This window comes from Crocodylus porosus, unplaced genomic scaffold (assembly GCF_001723895.1).
Source record: "Crocodylus porosus isolate Cpor-Errol unplaced genomic scaffold, CroPor_comp1, whole genome shotgun sequence".
In the NCBI taxonomy this organism is placed as follows: domain Eukaryota; kingdom Metazoa; phylum Chordata; order Crocodylia; family Crocodylidae; genus Crocodylus; species Crocodylus porosus.
The window spans coordinates 39,256,096-39,282,320 of NW_017728886.1; the positions used below are offsets into that span (position 1 = coordinate 39,256,096).

Genomic DNA, 26,225 nt, shown 5'->3' on the forward strand with positions numbered 1-26,225 from the left:
GTGCGGTGCCCAGAACTGGACGCAGTACTCCAGCTGCGGCCTGACCAGTGCCGCTTAGAGGCGGGGTATGAGGAGTAGAGGGGGAGTATGTGTGCAACCGAAAGGACTTGTGTAACTTTAGTTGATGGTCAAGGGCATTGTTGATGTCCTGGTATATGGGGAGATATTTGCTATTTAGCTCAAGCTGTGTCCGCTTTTTTCTCAGACCTGAAGAGGAGAACTTGATAACCAAAAGCTTGTATCTATCCTATATAGTTCCTCCCATAAAAGATATCACCACAAAAATCGCTGCCTTTTTCATTTTTACTGGACCGTTATAGCTCACCACTCTAAAACTATCACTAAATTAAAGTTGGATCTTTTTTCTTAAAAAAATGTACTATAGCTCAAACAGGAATTAATCCAGGTAAATCTCATGGCCTATGTTATTCATTCATACTAAATGATCATAATGGCTCTGTCTGACCTTATCATCTCAAAAAAATATGAGAAGACCTCCAATCAAATGTCATTTTGTAAATCTCCTATAGTTCACTCAGTTTGACTTTTCTATTAAAGCACTTAGCTAGCCTAATGGATACCTTTTAACTTCTCAAATATCATTTTCCCATTCAAAGAGCAATCTGTTTATTTGAAGCTATTATAATAGGAGCAGAATTTCACTTTTGACAAAACAGAAATATTAAAAAACTCATTTTCTACAGCTTGATACTTGGTTAAAAGTTTTTGTAGGAAGACAGCAGTTTCTGTTAATAAAACCTACATCTGCTTGAATATTTAATATTTTTTAGCTGCATGAGAGATTTGCTGGAACTTTTTCCCTTGGCTTTTCATTTGACAATTTGTATTCTATACTCATCATTACAGCCTATTTTTTTTTTCATTTTTGGGTGAAGTACAATAAAAAGGATTTATAACCAAAGTTATGTTTCTCTCACCCTTTTTGTCCTCTATATTCCAAACATATTGGACTGAAAGACAGTTTAGGAATGGCTGTTTTTAATAAAACTACTTGCATTCCCAAATTGAAATATGCTCATCTTGATTTGTGCTTTACAGCTAAAGCTATGTAAATAATTGAGGAATTTATTTGAAAAAATTCTACTTGTTTGGGTGGAACTGTATTTTTTCAGTTATTATGTCTAAACAAAAATGGTTTCAGATAGAAAGATACTTTTTTTTTACTTTTGCTTTTTTAAAAAGTTGTTTGGATTAAATTTACAAATAAAAAAACACATCTCTTTGAGAAAATATTGAGAGGTTTAGTTCTAACATTTTTATAAAAATGTCAGTTTTAAATGCCTTAACAATTTAATAGGAATTCACAAACAGCTTGGGGATATTCAAAATTCTGTCCAAAATGTTTATATAGCTTTATTCATAGCTTCTGTTTAAAGTTCCTGGCCCATTCCCAGTCCTGCCATTCCCTAGACTACATAGAGAAAGGAGGAGGAGAAAGGGAGGAAAGAGGAGATCAGATTGGTCCTAGACTTTCATCTTTCAACCATTTTCACTGAGGAGCTGGAGAGGCTCCATCAGCTACATTCCTGGTAGCACAAGGAGCTGGCAGCTATATTCACTACTAGAATCCAGTTCTAAAATCAGTTATAGAAGAAATTGTCTTGAGAGCTAGAAACCTGATTCAACACATCAATATCACTGACCAGATATAATTCCCTTGCATTGGTATGGGAGCGTGTGGTACAATCAGAGTAGATAGAATAGATACGCACCTTCATAGACTAACTAAATAAAGTGTACATAGAGAGATAAAGAGGAGTGAGTAATTAGAAAACAATAGATAGAAAGCAGGGGTGGGAGAGGAGGAGAAGGGGGAATGTGGGTGTTGTGAAAGGCATATAAGCAAAGAACCCATAGAAACAAAGTAGTCACAAAAGCTAATCCAAGCAATGAAATAAAGATCCATAGTCCCCATTTAAACCATACTTAACACAGTCCAGGTTGTGGATGATTCCTTGCTCCACAATTTCTCATTCAAACTGGTGTTTACATTTTTTCTGCCTTAGAACAGCATCCTGAGGTCATAGATGGAGTATCCAGGGAGGTTGAAGTTTTCTGCCACAGGCTTTTATGTCTTTCTGCAGCTGAGGTCAGATCAATGTTCATTCATTCTTACACATAGAGATTGCTCTGTCAGTCAAATGTAGGTAGCAGATGGGCATTGTGAGCAGGTGATGGCATATATGACATTGGTAGAGTTGCAAGTGAATGAACCTGGGATGTTGTATTCCTTGTTATTAGGTCTAATAATAATGTGCTCTGTATTGATGTGGGGGCACAGAAGACATCTGAGTCCATTATAAAGGACATAACTATTATGTCCCATTATAGAGGACATTACTATTATGTGGCTTACACTTTCTAAGTCTTATACAAATATTAAGCATCTCATCCAGTTACATTAACTTTGTGGCTAAATTAAAGGATCTGAATATTAATTAGTAGACACCCTGATTAGCTGTGGTAATTAAAAATGACAAAATAATTGCTGAAAAGATGGATTGCAAGCAATACCTCATCTAGACAAGGAGATGGAGGAAAATTCTCAGACATAGCAAATAGAGTATCAGCAATATAGCAGGAAACTTACAGAAATCCATTTGCAAGAGGCAATATTTTGTGGGTGATATATTTCATTACACCAACTGCATGGTTAGGATAGACTTAGAAGCATGGAAAGAGTCACCCAAATACCCTGCAGCAACCTAGTACAATACAAGAAAATCCTCCCTGGCTGCACACCCTCAGTTGTCACCTACCATCTCACACTTGCTTCAGTAAGAAAGATCAAACAATTACAACCTAAACTCAAAAAGCACCAGACCTTAAGTGAAATATTTTCAGACTCACCACTCCTGGCTTTCAAATAGTTCCCTAACCTTGCCCAACTCATCATCAAAAGTTAACTCACAACTGATCAACAGGTATCTAATGAGACGCAGGCCTGCCTTAACAATAAATGCAAGACCTGTCAACTCACTTCTGCTGTGCAAAAAATGAACACATCCCACAACAAAACTATCAGAATCCCTGGATCAGAAATGTGTCTACCCCCGAATGTGGTATATCTCATCCAGTACTCCAGATGCCCTCATGGAAATTATGTGGGTGAAACCAGACAAATACTACACCCCAAAATGAATGATAATTGACACTAGAACACAGGTAGAACACTTTTCACAAAAAATCACTTTGTCTCACCTCACAGTTCACATGCTCAAAGGGAATTTACAAAACATCTTCACAAAATGAGCCTGGGAAAAAAAATTCCTTAGCCTATTGGGCACCAAGAACCAGGGACTTAACATAGACAATAACTTCTTGGACCACTGTAGTCTGCCTGATATTTGCTAATCTCTGCACTTCCCAAGTGATGATGACCCTCCTGAATGATCTTGTTCTTCCATTGTCAGATTCATGCTGCATCTCATTTGCTTTTTGGCTATGTTATACTTTCTCTTAAAGCCTGTTTTTATTTGCATGTGAAGTTTTACACAAGCTTTTGTTCCATCTGCTACTTAGCTCTGCTGTGTCTGCTTTTCTCCCAGAGAACTGGAGAAGGGTATGGTAATATCCAACCGTTTAGTCTGGTCTAATAAAAGATATCACAGCTTTTATTTATCACAGCTGGTCTAATAAAAGATATCACACACACAAATTCTTGCCTCTCACATATTCTCTGGACCTCACATTTACATTACTTCAACATTACCAAAAATTCATTTAACAGATTCTTGGATTTCTTAACTATTTCTGAGCAGCCTATAGTGACTGAGGGCCACTGAGGAGTAAGTAGAGTGGTGAGCTATAAGAACACTAATTAAGACAAGATAGTTCCAATGTTCAATAACAGAAAGAACTATCATAGCAAAAGTAAAGAGGTGTATAGAACATCTTTCTCCTATAAAGTAATAAAATAACCAAAAAAACAGAACCTCTAAGCACAAAACAATGCAAAGCAGACAGAGTTGGTTTGTAAAGAGTGGACTCCCCTAGATAAACTATATCTCTTTTTGGTGGTAAGGAACTATTGGGAACATGTCCTTCAATATCAAAAGGTTGGGCATGCTTCATTCTTCCACGAAAGTCTCTCTCCAAAGAAGCTTTAAGATATCAACTATAGTGGTACAAGCCTACATAATGCCTACTCACCTAATAAAATAATGCTACATCATTCCTTGAAGGACTTCATTATCAAATGATTTATCCTTTATCTTTTTTCATTGTGGATGCCTCTTTTGACACAGCAAGATCTATTGCTTCCAGTTGGATCATTCACAAATTACTAAGACTAAGCACTTAAAAGTTTTGTTTCCAAAATAAGCTAAAGAGGAGCAAAAGGGTTTTGACCAATCTAGACAATCCTTCCCTGTAATCAAAATGGGAAAGAGAGGATCCTCCAAACATAGATCCCTATCCACATTTATACGGACCTTTGGATTATGCCAGTATCAACTCCACTACAAGTGTTGCATGACTCTAGCCTCTGCCTCTACACAAAATTCTATCTTGAGTATCAGCAAGCTTAAATTTTTTCTTGGTGTGATTATGCATAGTCATGGTAGGACTTATATAGCACTTAAACACAGAGAATGGTCTAATATATTCTCTTTATTAAGGCTTGTGGGAGCTAGGGAACTAGCAAGTTCATTCTTTAAGACTGATGCCCTTGGAAACTCAAAAGAATGAACCACCTATGTTTACGTTCAAGTGACCCTTACTCATTAGGTCACTTAAGTTTGTTACACTGCTTTCTTAGTCGCCATGGGAATGGCAAGAAATATATCAAAGTATGTTGCTTTATCAGTGGCAAGGCAATTCCACACCTCCCACAGGAATAAAATAGCTCTTTGGGCATCTTTGAATTTTACTCATTAATTGAATATAATTTGTCATTAGCCTCAAGACATAGTCTTCCTTTGTGTCCAAAAAGTATGTTATTTTATTTCCAGTTATGGCCACCCTAAGAAAGTGGAGAAGCTCCACTACTAAAAAATCATGCAGGAAATAGACTATTTTGATGGCTTCTGAGATGAGGGCTCAGAGCAGAACCCCATGAACAACTTCTAACAACAAGATATCAGGAAACTCTATGGAAGAAATATGCAAGACAAGCACTTAGTCAGTCCCCCCAAGCTTTTCTATGCAAGTTGAATCTATGGTTATTTTCTCATGCAATACTTGGCAGGAGGGACTTTCACAGGTCATGACTGAGTAAGCTCTTTTCCCCTTCTTTCTAATATCCAGTTCTGTAACCAGAAACTTGTTTACCATATTTTCAGCTTCCTTCTAACTTTACATGTATTTTTGCTAGCAATAACCTCTTTGCTAATGTTGATTATAATATAATATACTATGTGTGGTCACTACCACACATTTTAAAAGATCTGTAATTGCTTACAATTCAAAACAGTAAAATATTATCAGTTAATATCAAGTTAGTTTCCTGTATGTAACATCCTTTCAGATTTATTTTTAGAATATGTTGGTGAAAGCAAATTACCCCATTCTTGCCTCCCCCAACCCCTTCTCAGACAGCTAAACTGTAAGCTATAGACATAAATCTTAATTATGTTCACTAATAACTTTATCATAGTCATCTGATGTTTTATAGTCTTAAGTTACTTTGCAAATAATGTAATTGGTTCCATTATTTTCTTATGGTTATGAGTACTAAAAGAAGCAAAATTATTGAATATCCTGTTATTGTCAATATTTTGTCCATTGTATTGTGTACTTATTTCAGATACTTTGAACCAGTTCTTTTGTAGAATAAGAAAGGATGCAGAAAAGCAGAAAATCTATGCTGCTTTATATATGAAAACTAAGATTTTGTTGATTGTCAGCTATCATAAGCTTATTGCATGTAATAATCCAAATCCAGCTAAATGCTGCCTAAAGCAAATGAATGCATTTCTCATATTTGTTTTATGGTAGCATTGTATTATGGAGTAGTGAACATTACTGGTAAAGAGAGGATGTAAAATGAAAAAGATTGAATGGAAGCAAGAAAACAATTGGCAATCAGTGGGTATAGAAAGGAGAAAAGAACACAGGCTGCTTTACCTCCTAATTCCATCAATGTAATGCCATTGTCAGTGGAGTTGCATCCAATTTAGATTCTCAGTGCATAACTTATGCCATCATCAGTGCCACTACAAGGCTGATTTGGACCTTGCCCTACCAGCTATATACACAGGCTTCTTCAGAGCGATTAAGAATATGATCCAAAGATTGTCTTTGACAGTCAATGAGATACACTCCCCAGTACTATATTCCATCTACTCCCTCAGCCTCCATAAAGAGAGAAATTGTTCCCTGAAGGCCAGAGATGCACAAGAGGAGTAAAGTAGGAAGGCAAGTAGAGTGCCAAAGTTAAGAATCACCCAGAACTGTAGGATTTCTCTCTGAAGTTCATACTACCAGATGTTTAAAGTCTCTGAATCCTCCTCTCTCACAAATACTATTTTGACATTGGAAGGACTTTGAAATACTGGTTCTGAAAACCCCTTTCATTAATCCTCTGTTAAAAAAAATATTTTGCATTTTTCCATTATGTTCATCAATAACAGAGAAATTATAGATTTAAAGTCTTTACCGGACCTATTCAGGGCTGCACTGTGAATATTACTTAAACCACTTGTCTGCACTATGGGGAACATCAGGCAGGACTTTAACTCCCAAAAGTACATGCCTCTACTTCAGCAACAATCTATTAGTAATATTAGTATAACTCTTCTTTTTTAAATCAGATGCTAGAGGGCAACAATTATAAATACTTGAACAGGCTGGCCAGACAGAAAGTGAAGCACAGATATTTAGCTGTGAGAACATGAATGTAGGAACTACCATCATCAGACCAAAGTTTTATCTAACCCTGTCTTCTGCTTCTGACTTTGGCAAGTATGAATGCTTTAGAGGAGGCATGGGCAGAATGGTTCATACCCTGGTCAGACTTTCCCAGATTACCAGCAACCATAGGATGCCTGGAGTCTGAGGTAACATCTCATAATGTTGTGTTTAATTGTCCCCGATTGGCCTTAAGCTTTATAAAATTTTCCTACTCCATCTCTCAGTCCAGCTTGACTGTTGGCCTCAACCACCTCCCGTGGCAATAAGTTCCACATAAGTTTCACATGTAAATTATGTATTACATTTAAGAAGTACTTATGTTTATTTTAAATTTGCTGCCTTCAAATTTCATTGAGTGCCCCCAATTCCTTGTACTATAAGACATAGTAAATAGTACTTCCCAATTCACTTTGTTTAGATCCCAGTATCATAGACCTCTATCCCACCCACTCCAATCATCTCTTTTCCAAGCTAGACAGACCTCCCCTTTATGGCCTTTTCTTGAATGGAAGCCACTCAATACCCCAAATCATTTTGTTGCCCTTCTCTGCATCTTTTCAGTTTCTAGTACTTTTTATTACACTGATAATGGTAAAATTCCAATAAAGCCCAGCCCTACACAGAGGTTCATTCTGACCTCAAGTCAAATCATTGCCCTTTGACCAATGCCATACAAAATACAGAAGGTCTTTAGGTAAGTTTGGCAGCTGGTGGTTAGCCTCAGGTTGGCACAGACCCTTCTCCCTCCCAATAACACTTAAGTCCAACCATATCAAATATTAATGATTTGCTGTAGCAGTACACATTTAGCCATAGCCCTCCCACTCAAATTTCCATCCTAATTTAATCACTGCTGGACAGACTTTTTTTTTCACTTGGACCATAAGATATAATTTAAGTGTGAATCTCTGGTTCTGATTCTCCCCTCAGTTACAATTCTGCAGCTCTATTGACTTTAGTGGAGCTACAAATGATTTACATCAGCATAAAGGAAGAAGAGAGTCAGGATGCACCAGGACCCAAAACTGAGGATTCGCTAGAGCATATAATGACTCCAACCTGTTTTTCTTTATAATGAATAGTAATAGCTTCCTATAAATCAGGAATAATTCTTTCTATTGTTTCAAAACACTGTGGGTGTTTTTATAATTTTGTATTTAAAAACTTTAAAATTAGAAGCATACACGCACACACTCACTTATATACATACACGCACATATGAACACCCACAGTGTGTGTGTGTGTGTGTGTGTGTGTGTGTGTATAAAAAGAGAGGGAGAAAGAGAGAGAGAGCATGCTACTTTTAGTTATTGCAATTGTCTGTATTGCTTTTATATATATAAATTGGGATGTAGATTTTTTTTAAATAAAATATTATCCCATAGTAATGTTATTTGTAAAATTTGGAGGACAAAGCATTAAAATACTATTAAATTATTCATAATTTATTGCATATGTCTAGTTTTAGATGCTTAGTTAAGCACCTAATTGCATGAAAAATGCAATTGCATACTTAAATAGATGTTAATTCCCTGGCTTACCAGCCTGGATCGGCGCTCTTATTTTGGTGTACAGAGCATTTTTTATGTTGTTCAGCGCCACCTGTTGAAAGTCTTCATGTGCATGTTAAAAATGGTGGTTATTGTTTTACAAATATAGCCATAAATATTCATAAGGTGACAGTAAAATAACTGTTCTGGGTTAACACAAGTTGTGTTGGTGAATGGCTAGGATGCAAAAAAGTCTTCTCCTTTTCTGCACACATAGAGGATGTGCTTCTAATTTTTAAATTTAATCTCTCACAAGAAATTCTTATTTACTATATTTATTTGAATCAAAGTTGAGATTCCTCTCCCCCCCATTCAACATGGTGGGAGGCAGAGGGGGTGGGGGGAACAGGTGGCAAGTGGGGGAAGCACCACAGGAGAGGCAGAAAGCAAGGGTGCAAGTTGTACGTGTGAGGGAGGAAACCAGACACTGCGGGAGGGTTATGAGCCAAGTGGCAGGGAGCAGGCACCAGGAGATGCAGGCACCGTGGAGAAGTCAGGTGGTAGGGTGGCAACTGGTGGGGTGGAAAGGCAGCAAGAGATATGTTAGGAGGAGATGTCCTGGCTAGCATGATGGCTGAAAGGGACCTTGGGGTTATGGTTGATCACACGATGAACATGAGCTGCCAGCGCAACGCTGTAGTCAACAGAACAAATAGCATACTGAGATGCATTAACTGATGCGTCACCAGCAGGGCTAAGAAAGTGATACTTCCTCTCTACTCAGCACTTGTGAGACCCCAGCTGGAGTACTGTGTCCAGTTCTGGGTGCCACACTTCAAAAAAGACAAGAAGAATCTTGAAAGGGTGCAGAGAAGGGCCACAAGAAGGATTAAAGGCTTGGAGGACAAACCTTATGAGGAAAGACTATGGGATCTAGGACTGTTCAGCTTGGGGAAGAGAAGACTAAGGGGGACTTGGTGGCAGCCTATAAGTATGTAAGGGGTGAATATTAGGAACTGGGAGAAAGCCTGTTCACTAGGGCCCCCCAGGGGAGGACAAGAAGCAGTGTCCATAAACTGTTAGGGGATGGTTTCAGGTTGGATGCAAAAAATAACTTCTTTACAGTTAGGGTGACCAGAATCCGGAATAGACATCCCAAGGAGGTGCTGCAGTCCCCAACCTTGGAAGTTTTCAAGAAGAGACTGGACAGACACCTTGCTGGGATCATTTGATCTCAGCAGTAGTCCTGCCCAGAGCAGGGGAGTTGATCTCAATGATCTTTTGATATCCCTTCTAGCCCTTAAATGTCTACGATTCTATGATGCAGGGGGGAAGGGGCAGGGTTTAGGCTGCTTGACTCCTCGACTATCTGCCCCTTGCCACAGCTTGTCACCCTGCTGCTGCTTTCCCCACTGCTGCAGTGGGGGGTCGGGGGGAGGCGGCATGAATCCCTTTGATCATTTGTTTCTATACATGGAAAATTATAACAATTATACATTTTCCATGTATAGAATCTAATTATTGCAGGAAACATCTTAAATTCAAAGTTGTCTCAGATTGAGGTAAATACGCTACTTGTGTGCAGTAGCTATACTCCTTGTGTTCTCTTCCCTGTTTCCTTGACATCTGCTGTGTGCCATTAGTGAGTAAAAATACAGCTAGTCTTCTATTCTTAGTGCTGGTCCGTTTGCTTGCTTGATTATCGTCCTGACTGTCAAAGAAGTGAAATGGCACCGCTCTTCAGCACCTGCATTCCACAGTACTAGCTTTCACATTGTTCTTTGTTTCCTTGACAGGTAGAAACTGTTTCTGTTTTTTCTCATGAATACTTTATGTGTGCTACTGAGTAGCTCGTGGTGACAGCTAAAACATAGCAAGCATTAGTAGAGGACATTTTTTAAATGTGTTTCTTCGCCCTTTCTTCAAGTAGAACATGTTAATAAGAATCAAGGAGTACTTATGTTTTTCTGTGAAGAATGAGATCTTTATTTTTTTTTATATAACTTTATAGTCCTGTAAAATTGGAGAGCTCTCAGAGAATGTGGTTCACTGGGAGTTTTTTGTACCCACAGATTTGTTTAGTAGTTTTGTGTCTAGAATTCCATGAAATGGAAGTTTTCTTTCTGAGATTAACATTTGTCTTATTTTACCAATTTATTTAATTATAAATTGCAGAGAGTGAGAAGTGTTTCAGAAGAAGAGGGCAGTCTATGACATATTTCAGGTTGACAATGGAGGTGTGGGTGGGGGCAGAAAATAGAAGAACATGGGTGAAAACAAACCTGTTTGTTTTCAAGGCTGTGAAAGTTTCATTCTTTTAAATAGGGATTTGCAGATATATCATTGCAGAATTCAGTCCTCTGAGATACCAAGCACCAGTACTGGCTGACAGTTTTCTGACAAGGAAGTGTTCCTTTTGAAAGTGCTGATCTGACAGATTCAGAACGTTCCCCAGATTTGTAGCATTTCTCTCAAAATTTTTAATGAAAACCAGGTGAGCAGGTTTCCTGGCAGCCAGGAATCCCCCAGCTGCTGGCGAATAACCTCTTGGGAGATCCCAACTCCTGAGTGCTTTCTAGCCCCCAGAGGAGCTAGTTGCTGAGTGAACACCTTGGACAAATGCCTCCAATGTGCCCCAAGCACAGAAGGGAGCCAGGCAGTTCAGGCAGTACAATTTTTTTTTATTTTTACTTTTTGTCCCAAATAAGAATGATCAAAAGAAAATCCAAATTTTCTGTATTAGGGAAATTCTGTTTCCCAACTAGATTTGTTGAATTTCTTTTAGGTTCCAATGAAGTCAGTACCTCAGAGGTGGGGCAAAGAAGAGGATTCAGAAGGATGAGCACATTCGAGAACGAGAACTTTTATAAAGAAAATAGTGAGGTGGCTTTGGAAGGGCGAAGAACATAGGGATATGGCGGAAAAGCTAGCAAGTGTAGGGACTGGCACAGTTAAGAGGGAGGAAATACTAGTGGTAGTGAGGAGAAAGGATGGCTGGAAGAAGAGTAAGGAATGGGTTTTGAAGGGAATGAATTTATAGTTATGAGCATCATAGAAAACAGGAATAGCATTGAGAGGAAAGAATATAAGTGAAACTAGACTGAGGACCATGGGGAAAAGAAAAAGAGATGAAGAAAATTTTGGAGGGAGAGAAGAATCTGGGGAAAAGAGAATGAAGGACTTACAAAGGAGGGTGAACAAGAGTGAAGAGAAAGAGAAAAAACTCAGGTGACTTAGGAAGGTTGACTGTTCCAGTAGTTAAGATGCTAGCCAGTGGTTAAATAGGCTTGGGTTAAGTTTCCTGTTCTAGCACAGACTTACTATTTGACCTAGAGCAGGTGTTTTTGGGCCTCACCCTATTGTGAGCAGAGCTGGCTAGCAATTTTTCTACAAATGATTTTTGTCAGAAAATGCCAATTTTTGAAAAATGGATACTATTGCAGATATGTATTAGTTGGACTAAGCTTTCACTATGGAGGTTTCTTAGGACCCAGAAAGGTTTTTTGTTCAAAGAAAAACCCACCTTAAAATGAACAATAGTACAAGTTATCACCTTCATGCTGATAACCAGAGCAGTGATCTGAAACTAGATCTAATTCAGAATCTGGGTTTCTCAGTCTTTCCTGCCAGAGTTTTGTACTTTATTGCCTGGTGGTCAGGGCCAAATCAAGGATATGAGAAACTCAGGGACTTGAATCTGTATCTTCCACATTCCTTACAATCCAACGTTATAGAATTAGGGATAGATTTTTGAAGGAATGTGAGCTCAGTATTGCTCAGCACCACCCTGACACACAGCAGGATTTTTAGAATGTGTGGTCACATCTACATGAGACACTGACTGTGCAGCCATTACTGTACAGTCATTTAGTATTGGTATAAGCAAATGCTAAATGACTGTGCAGTTACCGGAGTTACTGTGCAGATGCACCAAGGAATGGCTTTTTTGTGATGCTGACGGTACAGTAGCTTATAACTACTGCACAGTAGTGTTGTGCCATGCTTCCTGCAATGGGAAACTACCGTGCAGTAGTCACGAACTACTGCACAGTCAGCATCTCATGTAGACATGAGACGTAGTGACAGACTACTGCACAGTCAGCATCCCATGTAGACCTGGCCTGTAGGTATGTATGTGTGAAGTTTTCAGAAATCCAGCGTAAGTATTGTCCTGTCCGACCCCTCAAGGTAACTTGAGGCCCTGAAAAGTCATGAACAACTGCTCAAACCTCTATACAGGGATATCTGTTTGAAACAGCCACTGTGCAATCCATCACTGATTGCTACAGCCTCTACATTTTACATGGACATTTCCATTATCTAGTTCAATGCTGGATAAGAAGGAAAGAAGTTCTATTATACTTCTAAAGTCCCCTCTCAGTATTCACAGGATCCTGAACTCTGTATCTGCTGTACTTCAGTCTTCAGTCTTTGACCCAACAACAGAACAGTCATTACCCTAGTATGTTGAATTTTCCTGCTACAAATTTTCCACTATGCTGTGATGTCACGAGAAGAGAATGGAAAGTGTGAACATCATGAAGAAGTAACAGCTGGAGGGACAAGCACAGAGGTCCCCTCTCTGAAATTACTGCTACCTTTCCTCAGATCATGGAGGAAACCTGGAGAGCCTGGATCCTCTAACACATACATTTTGCAACACCCAGAAACAGTTGGAATGGGAAGGCAACTGCACTATGGGGCACCCACAATGTAAGTTTACCAAGGAGCTTGCAAAGCACACAGTAAACTGGACATTTTCATTAATTATAATTATTGCAAAGATGTCAAGATGGGCAAATCCTCACTTGCCCCAAGCCCAAATCCAGGCACACAATGACCCTCCTCCAAGAGAGCAGTTTGGAATCACTCCCCGTCTCTGTATGATCGAATTCAGCATGACCTGGCACTTCAGCACCATGGATAAGGCGCAGTACCACTGCTGCCTGATGACTTGTTTGCACTGCAACAGCAAGTGTCCCGATTTGCTTGAGGGGTGCACCCCAGCCTTGCCAACTACCCATACTTTCAACTCAGAAGTTTTCTCATGAGGCTGTTTCAGGTTTATCTCCAGCAGCCACTCTCAGGCACATCAGAGGTCTCAGGAGTAGGTGTGGAAGAAGGAGTGTGTGAAAGAACCCCACTGATATTCTTCTAGATTTGAAGTGAGCCCCACAGGGTAGACTCACTGTGAGCAGGACTTTAAATGGAAGGATAAAGTACCGTGTGCAGAGCTTTGTACTTGTATGGTCATATTTCTTCCAGTACCTGAGATAACTTACAGGCATACCTTGGAGATATTGCGGGTTCGGTTCCAGACCACCGCAATAAAGTGAATATCGCAATAAAGCCAGTCAAACAAATATTTTGGTTTCCCAGTGCATATAAAAGTTATGTTTACACTATACTGTACTCTATTAAGTGTGCAATAGCATTATGTCAAAAAAAAATGTACATACCTTAATTAAAAAATACTTTATTGCTAAAAAATGCGAAGTGAGCAAATGCTGTTGGAAAAATGGCGCCGATAGACTTGCTTGACGCAGGTTTGCCACAAACCTTCAATTTCTAAAAAACGCAATATCTGCAAAGTGCAATAAAGTGAAGCGCAATAAAACGAAGTATGCCTGTATTTAAAGATAAGTGAAGTGCCTCCATACATGCATGAATATCAACTCAGGAAGCTTGAACCCTGAGAGGCATTACATGAGGCTGAGCATTGCTGGATGATGCTTGATAAGTTTGGACCCCATATTTCATGCCTGTGGCTATTTGCTCTGAGAGATTGGCAATGCTTAGGATGGTAATCCTTAGGCACTGACAGGTTAACAAGTAGGCACCTAAAAAGAATTGGAGAAGCCACATTAAAAATTGCAGTTGAAATTAAGTGGAGGCTTAAGCCTAAGTGCTTCTTGAGGAACATGACTACTGCCTGCTCCCAAAATAAGTTCTTTTCCCTCTCTTTTTCTCTATAATTTTCCATGAAGAGTAAAATATGTCTTGGTTTTGTATTAAAACACAATGGAAGAAGCTTAAAAACACAAAAAATATTCATGAAATGCAGGAATGTTGAAACTCTTTTCTGCCCAGCTCTATTTGTGAGAATACATATGTTAATAGCTTAGGTACTAAAATAATGGGCTAATATAAGTCACATAGATGGGCAGGTAGGGGATCCGGAGAGTGCATCCACAGAGGAGCAGAGGACAATGAGATTAGATGGGAGAAGAGTCTCAAGTAAAAGGGCATTGAAGGGCCTTCTTGCAAGTAGAAGAAATGTAGGTTTTGCACAAACAGAAGTCTGACATTAAATGGAAGGGATTTGAAGGAAGAGCAAGCTTAATATCATATTTCTTTTAAAGGAAACAGGGAGAAAGTAACCTGTATTTCAAACTTCCACAGTAGTCAGTGGAGTCCTTTCAGTCTCTGCCCTAACCAACTTTTGGTTCAGAATTCCTCTGCTGCAGTTGACTTTGACTGCCTCGCAGTAAAGTCTGTGTAGGATTCAGCTACAGCTACAGAATCTATCAGTCAAAGGCCTTAGCAACTCTTATTTAAATGGGTAACTTAGCTCACATAAAACCTGCTTACAAATTAACACTACAGCCTTGGAGTCCTAAAGATTTTAATTAATTCTAAGCAAGATGAACCATCTCCATTTTCCTAAGAATACAGTCATCACTTTTTCTGCTGACTCTGCTTCTTTCTGCATTGTACATTAGCACCTGTGCAAAACCTCTTAATTAAGAAATGTAACATTCAGGAACAAAAGGATTCTCATAGCCTGGTTCTGTTGCATTTTTTCCAGTACATTTGTTTTCCAGAAATGTTGTGAAATTCCTCAAAAGAAAGCTATTGCATATTCCTAATTAAATATTTTAGACACTCCGTTTCTCTCAAAATAAAAGTTTGTTCTTAAAACGTATTCTCACACATACAACCCTATTCACCTGTGATTACACACACAGAGACTCGCAAATACAAGATGTTATACATACACATTCCCATACAGATAAGTTTATAGAAGTAGTTTCATATATATTCATTGAGTGGAACCAGGATTTTCACTCATCACATAATACATATGAGATATGTGTATGTACCTGTATATTACATGTACATATATATTATACACATGCACAGAAGTACATCATGAATATATAGGTGTGCAAATTACAAGACAAAACATACGTCAGTTTGTCGCATTGTCATGAAAAAATACTCTGCTTAAGATGATTTTTATTTTTTTCCTCCAGTGACACAGTGGCCTCAGCAGAGACACATGAATTTAGTCAGAAGGAATGCATCTCTTATGTACATATTTGATTCTTTGCCTTTTTTACACAGAGGTTGAAAGATTTAAAGCAAAGGGAATTTGCCAGAAATGTGGCATCGAAGTCGTGGAAGGATGAGAAAAAACAGGAAAAAGCACTCAAGCGACTCCATCAGCTTGCTGAGTTACGGAAGCAGTCAGAATGGCAAGTTTTTAAAATTTATATGATTTTTTAACACTGCCTTTTCTTAGTCCCATGAGAAATATCTCTAACTTTCTTCCTGCTCTCTATTATGTACTGTGAACACATATACTATAACATATTTTCAGTTATCCTTGACTCAAAATGTTCCTGTTCTGCAAACCATAAAATTGAAAATCCCTGAATTAATTACTTGGCATTTGAAGGTTTGTGTTTTCCTCCCCTGTAGCCTGTTTAATCTAATCTGCCCCAAATTGATTGATTTGAATATTATTTTTTTACATTACTATTTTACCTTATTAACACTGACCTGAACAGATTAGTACAACTCTTAGCATTTTATGAAAAGTGAAGAGACAAAACAGATCATAATGTCTCTGTGTTTAGTCTTTGAATTGTTTTTCATTACTTTTTCATTACTTTTAGTATACTCAGACCATTTAGATATTTTGTCCCTAGAGTAGACAGAGCTATCATCGTGTGATTACCTCAGTTAAGTTTGCCCAGTATTGATTATTATAGAGGTATAATATGAAGTCTATAATCATAAACATTTACATTTGAGAAATTTGTTTAATGACCCTAACATACACCAAATGCTTCAGTGGAATAGATAGTACTAGACCTAGTGTGTATGTTAACCTATGACTCTATAAGCTACAACAAGCTAAATAGCTAATGAAACTCCTGTCCTGCAGTGGAAATGATAAGATCCATTGTATACTATAGTCATTTAAGCATATGTAATCTCTTTTGAGTAAGACATCACTTTGTCACACCTAGTGCTGACAGATCCTCTTATAATAAAGTCTATTTTCATGCAACTTCATTGAATGAAATTTGACTACCTATAGGAGGATTCTTTTGTGTTTCTCTGCCACAGGGATATCTCCACAGATATTCTTCTAAGGTGAGCAATAGGTGGGTGATTGCTATACCACGAAGAAGCCAATGAATCTGCTGTTAGGATGCATTGCAGTAGTTCTTCCCACTCCTAATGGTTGAGAAAATAAGTGGAAAATACTCCACTCCTTGATTCAGGTGGGCTGCAAGATTCCTGACTGCTCTAGGCTTTTTTGGAGTAATGACAAGCAGAAGTGCTATTACCAAAATCCCAGTACCACTGAGTCTTTTGAGAGCCTATGTATGATCAGGAATTCTTTGCAAGCATTGACAGAGAATTCAGGGACAGTTACAATTACCTTAAAGATTACCCTTTCTGTATATCAAATCAAGATACAATCACATTTCTCAGTGATCCTCCATTCTCTTTTAGCCGACAAGATATTGCTACCACCCTAGTAATATAAAGAGGCAAGAAACAGACCTGTAAGCCCAACTTTTATTGATTATTCTTGTCACTATGCCTGACTTGCAACTTTCAACAGCACAGTACAGAGTCTCACCTATATTAGCCAGGGAAGACACAGAAGAAAGGAGGATAGTGACGTGCAGATTGGCAGCATATAATCTTGAATTGTTGAGGTCTTTCCCAAAATCCCCCATGTTTACACCCAATATTTATGTGTGGCTTATTTTAATAATATCCTCTGATTGGCATTATTCAAATTTCTGTTCCACTGATATCTGGGGAACTGGACTAAGCCAGTTTTTGGTGTGGACCTGGAAGATACCTGGGGGTCTTTCTGCTCATGAAAAATACAGACTTAGGAGAGAGAACTTCTTACCTCCTTTCCTCACCATCTGGGAATACTACTTGCTAAGTTCTGTTTCTTTTACTTTGCTGCCTAGGCCAGTTGTAACCTCTGCAAAGATTTACTCTGGAGTGGGCTTTGTGGCCTGCTCTAGCTACTTAGCATAAGCCTCCTGAAAGTGGCCAAGGCTGACACAAGGTTAACAAAAGTTTCATTGTAATTGCAATATGATGCTAGTTGACTGCACACAACTCAGCTGTTATCAAAAGGCATTGCATATTGTATGCTGATTGATTGTATACCTGCTTAAGTACATATCATTTGTAACTCAGGCTTTTGCTAGGTCTGTAGTCTGCACTGGTCAGTGTAATCTGTAAGTCACTGACCATGTGCACCGCTGTTCTAGACAGTAATGGCACCCTGAAAAAGACAACTCATTTGCTGTACCCCAAAGCGCTTATTCTTCCATGATAACAGATAAACAACATGGGGACTAAGTTGGAACTCCCATTGCTACATGAGGGATGTATGCATATAAACACAAAGAATAAAGCCTTTAAGCCCACCCTGTCATGTCATTTTGCACCACCCATGATTGAAGCAGCACCAGAACTAGAGGAAATAAGTGTTCCCTCACCATTTCCTCCTATATTTGAATTTTTAAAGACATGCTTTGCAGAGCTAGCAGCTAGATAGAATTTGACCCCATTTGGTTAAAATATTTCCAACTTTTAAATCAACCAATTTACTACACGTTAAATTTTAAGATTTTGCTTTATTTATTGGATTTAGTTTCCATGCTGCTTAGCTGTGTATTACATTATAGTTCTGTAACAGAGCTTCAATTGCAAAATTAGGTATTTGCTCTACTACTAAACATATTTTTAAAGCACTGATTGGAGAATACCTCTATGGAGGTTATAAATTCCCCCTCTCCAATACAAAATAAGGAAACATGGTAGTTTTCCCTTTTTTATTGTTTCATAGTCAAATTAGGATACTTTGAACTGAACTGAAATGACTGGGAAGGCAAATCACACATAGGTCAAGAATAAGACACAGGGGAAGATGATATGAAAGAAATAGCCACATCCTGGTAGATACTGAAACTAGTTTCTTTTAATGTTCATGCACAGTTGCTATTAACTTTAAAGGAAGTCAGTTGTACACAAGTGTGGAACTGTATCAAAATAAAGTGCAGAAGAGGGAGGTATTTTATATATTTCTTGTTTATACTTAGCTTTTCTTTGAAAGTTTCACAAAAATAATTTTAACATGTAAAACATGTTAGAAAGATAAACATGGAAGAGATCATAAAAATACTTAACTCTGAAAGGAACACAGATTAAAATGCATGAAAAAGAGGTCTGAGTCTTCTGCCATTGAGTTTTGTATGTGGCACCACTTCACAGATTGGGACTATCATCTCTATGGATACGTTTCTACCAATGCAGCTGTATGTCCCAGATACAATAGTCCCAGCAGGCCCCACCAAACGTGGCTCACATGGCTTAATGAGACCACTCTGGGGTCTCAACCCAGGATGACCTAACTGGCAGGAGTGGCTGGGCAGGGTGTGCGTGGCCGTGTTCTGGCTGGAGCATGCTGCTTCTGAAATGAAGACAAACTGTAGAATAGTTATTAGGAACAAGATTCAGATCTGTTATGCTGGTATAAATTCACAGTAACTAGTCAAGTTAACTGAGTTTATGCTGGATTTATACCAGCATAACTGAATAAAATGTGACTGTGTCCCACACAACTCATATTGACTGTGGAGAATAAAGACTTCCTGGCTCTTTTGAAGGAGCCCAATATTTAATTGCTGTTGGAAGATATAAACATGGGTACAGTGCAACAACTTTCCCTTTCAACAGCATGGATGACCAGTTCCTTCCACAGGCTGATCCTGGTGAATACTAATAATTTCTAAATTAAACTTTAATTAATCCAGCAATTGTATTTATATATTTATTTATCTGTCTATCTATTTATAGCATCACAGGAAGTAGACCAGTGCTGAAAACTCCCAGACTGGTTGTGGAAAAGCAGCAACTGCAAGAAGGAATTTTCCTAGATAAAGATGACAAAATCTCAGTAAGGCCCATGTGTGAAGGACAAATTCTCCCTGGAAGCACTGTAGAGAAAGAACAACAGGAGCTCACAGCAAGCAGACACCAAGCACGTACTGAGAAAGTTTATTCACTTGGAAATCAGGTCATGCAAGTGTTCCCAGATGGCACAAATGCTAGTCACAGGACAGGAGTGTCTTTCTCTTTCTCTAAAAAAGTCCCTTTGAAGTTAGAGTCATCAGCATCAGTTTTCAGTGAAAACAATGAAGAAGCATATGATTGCAGTGAATCACCCAACCATAAAACAAAGCAGCCTCCTGAGAGCTGTCATTCTTGCACACTTGTGGCTGAGGATACAAAAGCAGGTGTGGAGAAAGGGTTAAATATTCCTCAAGGTCATGCAGATATTGCAGGTAATATAGCCGCACAGACAAAAATACTAAAGGAAAATGATCAAAGCAGTGACAAAGAATTAGAAGAAACAGTCAATGCTCATCCTTTATTTCCCAAAACCAAAATACATATTTCAAGGCTGGATTTTACTGGAACCTTAAGAGAAACAGAACAAGAAAGTCAGCTGAATGAGTCTGACAAACCCCTAGAAACTCTCATTTCACCTTTATGCCGAACTAGCAAGCTTTGTACACAGAAGAACACTTATAAGCACAGTGGTACCACATTAGCTAATAATCTAGCCGAGTTCCCACCACAGCAACCAGCTGAGTATGCATATGCAAGTGAATTACATTGCAATCTTAGTACAGTCGAAAGTGAGACATCCTTTGAGAGTTCAGGAACTGCAAGTGGGAACATGGAAACACTTGCAAGGGAGAAAGCAGTTCAAGATATTAAGCCCAAAGCCCTGTCATTTCTTCATGTGATAAGCAAAGATGGCAGTACTGCCCTTCAGTGGCCCACAGAACTACTCTTGTTTACAAAAACGGAGCCCTGTATTTCCTATGGCTGTAATCCATTGTATTTTGACTTCAGACTCTCTTTAAATCACAGAGATGGGAAACAACCCACAACAAACAAAGCAAGCTGTAACAAGCACTCTACAAATGCGAGTGCAGATGAAAATGAACCCTCAGGTTTAATAAAAGACAAGCAACTGTCAAATGAACAAGATAATCAGTCATTGAAACCAAAGAAGATGAAAGGTTCTCCAAGCCCTCGAAAGGCTGAGAAAAAAGCTGATTCAGACAGAGGAAAAGAAATGAATGGAAATGGTCAAAAGTACATTTCAGATGATTTGAATGAAAATATACCCAAAGTGCCTGCTTACCTTGATGTCTCACAAAAGGATTATCTGAGAGAAAAAATTCTGGATGCAACATCACCTGGGAGATCTTTAAAGCCCCATTTCCATATCTGTGAAAGAAAAAAACACAGCATTGGAAATGAAAGCATTTCCTTTTCTGCCTTTATGTCTAGGACTAAAAAACACAAAGCTACAAAATGTGATTTAATTTATTCTGAAGAAAAACTTGAAAACCAAAACAATTACAAATCCATTGAAAACTCACCTGGAGGCAGCAGTGACATAAGTGACAATGGAAGAGACTGTACTGGAAGTTTCCTTTGCTCTAAAGTAAGTTCTCATATCAGGTATTCAGAAAATGAAGATGATGGAAGTTATGCAGGATGCTGGCGGTTCTCACCTTCGCAGAAGTCATCTTCTGATGGACGTTCTAGCTATTCTGACAGCTCCATCAGCAGTACAATTAGCTACCTAAGCAGCTCCTCTAGTCACAGGTCAAACAATCACAGTAGAAGTCATTTGCTCTTTTGTTGTAAAAGAAAAAATAAGACAGTTGAAAGGCACAAGTGTAAACACAGAAAGCACAACTGTATTTCCTCTTCTGATGATGCAGAGGAGGATTACTCCTTTCACACTACAAGTCTAAGAACTAGAAACTGCACACAGAGGGATACAGTTAAATATCAGAAGCATTCAAGACCTAAAGGTTTTCACCGTCCAGACAGATCAAAGCAAAGCAGAAACAGACATGGATATTCTGGCAGAAAACACACCCAGAGTAGAAGCTACCATTGCTCCAAACGTTTTGCTACCAGGGATTCAAGAAGCAGTGAAAGATCATCCAGTGGCAGAAGATCAAGAAGCAGCAGTTCAGGATCATTCTCAAGACAGGCTGTCTATCTGAACAAAAGCAAAGCAGAGACAGAGAGAGAGAATTACACTGCATCAGGAAAAGTTGAATCTACATCTTCTGACTCTCAGAATGCAAGATGCCCATCAAGAATCTTTGATGTTGGCTCTTCTGACATAGTAGGAGAAAGAAAGTCATTGAGAGCCAGGCTATTTCTAGAACAAGTGCACTCCAAGAAAAACCAGGAACAAGCACATGATTCGGAGGGATTTCTAAACAATTGCAGGGCAGAACTGAAGGACCACTCACAAAGTCACTTTGCTATTAAATTTCCATCATCAATAGATGATGCAGAAATGTCATCTTTGCCTGAAGAAGCCCTACCTATAGGTGAAAAAGAAGTACGGAAAACTGAAATCTGTTCATTGGAAAACACCTCAGAGAAAGATAACTTTGAAACTTCGCAGATAAATAATGTTACTCTTACATCAGGTAGCGATTATGATAATTGTCTTTTTAAAGACATCATTCAAATAGGAATAGGCCATCAGGCTCCAAACTTAAAAATGAACACAGCAATAAAGGATCAATCAAATATTTTAATTAGTGAAGTACAACCCTTTATACAAAGCTGTGACCCAGTACCAAATGATTTCCCTGGTGCTTTTCCTTCTAACAGATATTCTCTTGTGGCTAGTTCAATAGAGACCAAAGAAGAACTGCATGATGTAAGCATGAACTTGAATCGAGTAGAAAGTAATTTAAATTCTTATTTTGACAGTGCTATGCATAAATATGATGAATCAAAAAATGATTTAGAAGTGTATAGTAAATCTATCTCTCCTCCTCCTCTAACTCAGAAGCCTATAACTTTTTCCCCAGATGAAATAGACAAGTACAGGTTACTTCAGCTGCAAGCCCAGCAGCATATGCAGAAACAAATCCTAGCAAAGCATCTTAAAGTTTTGCCTGCCACAGGACCAGCTGCCTTCTCTGCTACACCAGCAGTTCAATCTGTTCCTGTCCAGCAACATGCTTCTCTCACTACCATACACCATACACTTCTGCAACGCTTTGCTGTCTCAACTTCCGTACATCCCCACAGCAGCCATCTTTCTCTGGCCCACATTCATCCCCTCTCTCAATCACATTTCACTCCCATATCTCTTTCACCTTTAGCTCCAGCCATCATTCCCACTCACCCTACCCTACTAACAGGGCACCCACTACAGCTCATCTCCACCACACCTATTCACCCTTCTCCCATGACCCTCCCAACATTGCCACACACTGCATTTATCCCTACCTTATTGACTCCCCACCTGAATGCAGCTGCAGCTTCTGCAATTCATCTGAATCCATTCATTTATCCATTGTTTCAAGGGCAAGATTTTCACCACCATTCTTGCTCTAGCCAGACCCAACAGTTACCTGCAATGAAAGAAGTTTTCAGCATTTCTGGTTATCTAAACTAGCAAAACTATTACTCCTTAGTTCCAGAAATCAGTTTGAAAGAAAATTATTTTTCAGTCTTCAAACATGCATCTTAAGAGAAGCCTATGATTATGTTCAGAGCACATCAGCAATATTTAAATGTCAAGACTGTGGCTGACAGCATATGAATGTTGATTTGGTTTTCATACTACTGAGTAAAAGCAATTTGAATGCTTTCCACTTGATTAGAACTAGGAGGAGAGGGTACTGCTAACTTAGTTCGGCAGAGGGTAGCTCAGTTTCAGAAGAGATGTCTGAAGTAAAGTCTATGATTGATGTTAAAACTAGAAGTACAGCATGCAAGCATAATGGCCAAGTTTTCAACAGAGCTAATGACCTGAGGTGCTTCAATTTTAATGCACCCAACTTAGCAGCCTTTAAATGTGCCTGATTTTCAGAAGGTGAACATGAAACACTTTCAGGAGATCATGGCTGTTTATGTTGTCTCTAATTGGACGAAATTTAAAATAGTTTCTAGATGCTGGTGAAACTATTGAATAACATAAAAAGCCTGAAAGGGGATGAGTTACACCTGAGGCACAATTATCAATATTGTTCAATCAAAAAAACCCAGATTCAATAGTGATGTTACAGCCACCACATGTCACCTGGACAGTTGGAAGAAGTTGTGATTTGGTCACAAATGCACAGCAAAGAATTGCCTTGGTGTAAAGGGACTCTGTGGAACAAAAAGGTTATGATATTTCTGCCTCCTTTCTGAACACCCCCACCCATCTCCACTTTCTAATGGAAAGATCCATTAAAGACCTTAACTCACTGATAGGCCTCAGCAGCTATAAGGTGCAATGTGGCTGGAGTCTGGCCTTGAGACTTGGAGAGCTGCAGCTGGTGCCCTAGTCTAGCTCTAGCCCAGGAGAGACTCTTACCTAAAGATTTTGTAAATATTTTTCCTACTTAAAAAAAAATTCTACAAAATGTTTTGTACCCCTTTCTGAGCACACGGTAAATCGAAAATATGTTGAAAAGTATAATGTAATATTAGTATTTTTTTGGCAACCATATCTTTACATAGCTACCATAAGGAAGTAATTTTCTTTAAGTGGGTTTTGGGTATGAAAATGTTACCAAAAGACCAAATTCTGCTTCTGTCCTCTGCAATCCTGCTGAAACTCTATAACTCAGGGCAGAGTTTAGCTCTAATGGATAATCAATTCTCAATACTGAAAAAATAACATTGGATTGAAAAATTAAAAAACAAAACAAAACATAAAACACACTGGTGAAACAATGAACATACTGTGCAGTTTCTAACATTGTTCCCACGATACTCTGAATACAAATCCAGTAAAGCACTGAACGCTACCTTCAGCATAAATTCTATTGAAGACATGGGGAGTGTTCCTGTGTATAAACCTAAGGATGTGCTTCTGTACCTTGCTGAACTTGGACCACACCAGTCATCTTTTATGATGTTATAATACACAACATTGGATATTCCTCATGAAACTGAGTTCTTGATTGTAGTTAGAGTAGAAGTATGCCTACCAACAGCATCAGCCAATGAATGGGTGAACAGATTGTACCTGTTACAAACATAATAAATTTGAAAGAATTCAGTGCACAATTAATGATTTACCTCAAATTAGTACTTAATACATCTAATAACCAACTCTTAAGCTTATTTCATGACATAGGGTAAGCTATTAAAACCAAGATACTTAACTGTAATTAAAATTAGGAATTTTAAAACCAAAATCTATGATTGAATTTTCTAATTTGTTTTTAATCAAACTAGACTAAAATAATCTAGTCACAATCAAGTACAACTGCACTTTTTATATTTAAAAGTATGAGCAATGGATGAGCTCTTCAGAGTAAATTGGTGTTATTACGCCAACATGTTTAAGTGTTTGCTAATTTTGATCCACCCACAGGCTTAATTTTTCAGAGCTTTTGCCAACACCTGTTAGTAAACTAATCACCAGCCCTGAGAAATAATAGATTGATGATCAAAACAAAAAATTGGGAAAAGAAATAGGATCTGCGTCAATTTTTTGTCAGCTTTCCAATGAAACAAAGAGTTAGTTTGATTCAAACTAATCTATTTCATTCAACCTAAGCCAAAACCACACATTTTTACTTTTGGACCATTTATTCCTTCCAATGCAACCTATTTTCTTTTAGATTAATCATTTAAATAAATGATGCCATTTTGAAGAGAACAAAACAAAACACTTCAGTTTCAAAATGTTAAAAAATGTAATTTCCAGGTTCCCATTTTTGGACAAAGAGCAGCTAAAATAATTTGCCAAATTAAACCCAAATTCACAAATAGTTTCACTTCCCACAAATGTCCATATTTTGCTGAATTTACAGTTCATTGAAAAAAGTTCAGCCTCTGCAAGTCAAATCATCTGTGTTTCAAGTTGTTTATCCAAAATTGGTGGACACAATAAGCATTATTTAGTCAGACAGGAACCGCTGCCTGAATAGATGCCTACAGATTTATTAAGTGTTTCAATTCAAAACAATGGAAGTGTTTCCATTGTCTTTAATAATTAGTTGGAAACTCAACTAGATATACTGCCAAAACAGAAGAAGAAAAGGGGCACCAGCAACATGACTTCATAGTGAAGTTCAAAACAGTTTTTGGTTTTAATTGTTTTGAGTCATTAATCTCTTTATCAAGGAGATAGAAAGATTTCTTGTTATAAGATTCATAGTGGTTCATGTTACCCCAAGTGTGTTATGCTTGAATAGATTTGACATCATACAGATAAAATTACATTAAAACAACATCTGTGAAGTTTTAATATATTCAGTAATGGAGTTTTAAACAGTATTCAGTAGGAATATTTTTTGTGAAAAAATAGAAAGCAGACAAGATGTAAAGGTAACTAATCACCAGCAATAAACAGACATGCATAAGTATTTCAAACTGTTTACGATGAATACGCTTACTCAAGACAGATGCAGAAATTAACATGTCTATCAGGCCCTCCAACAGAGGTGCAAGGAATGTTGCAAAAGCACAGGTGTAGGATCTTAACCTCTTAATTCTCAGTGTATCAATTCTGAACCCATTTGCCAGTTA

General features: G+C 38.2%; 1 protein-coding gene across 1 annotated transcript in view; it reads left to right on the forward strand.

Annotated features, from left to right (window-relative positions):
• Positions 1 to 24,302, forward strand: part of ZNF804B (zinc finger protein 804B) — a 73,181-nt gene extending 48,879 nt beyond the window's left edge. Inside the window, exons 3-4 of the mRNA XM_019530372.1 lie at positions 15,711 to 15,841; positions 19,491 to 24,302. Coding sequence (XP_019385917.1) covers positions 15,711 to 15,841; positions 19,491 to 23,151 — 3,792 coding nt within the window. The 3' untranslated portion in view covers positions 23,152 to 24,302. The remainder of the gene's footprint in view (positions 1 to 15,710; positions 15,842 to 19,490) is intronic.
• The last annotated feature ends 1,923 nt before the right edge of the window (positions 24,303 to 26,225 follow it).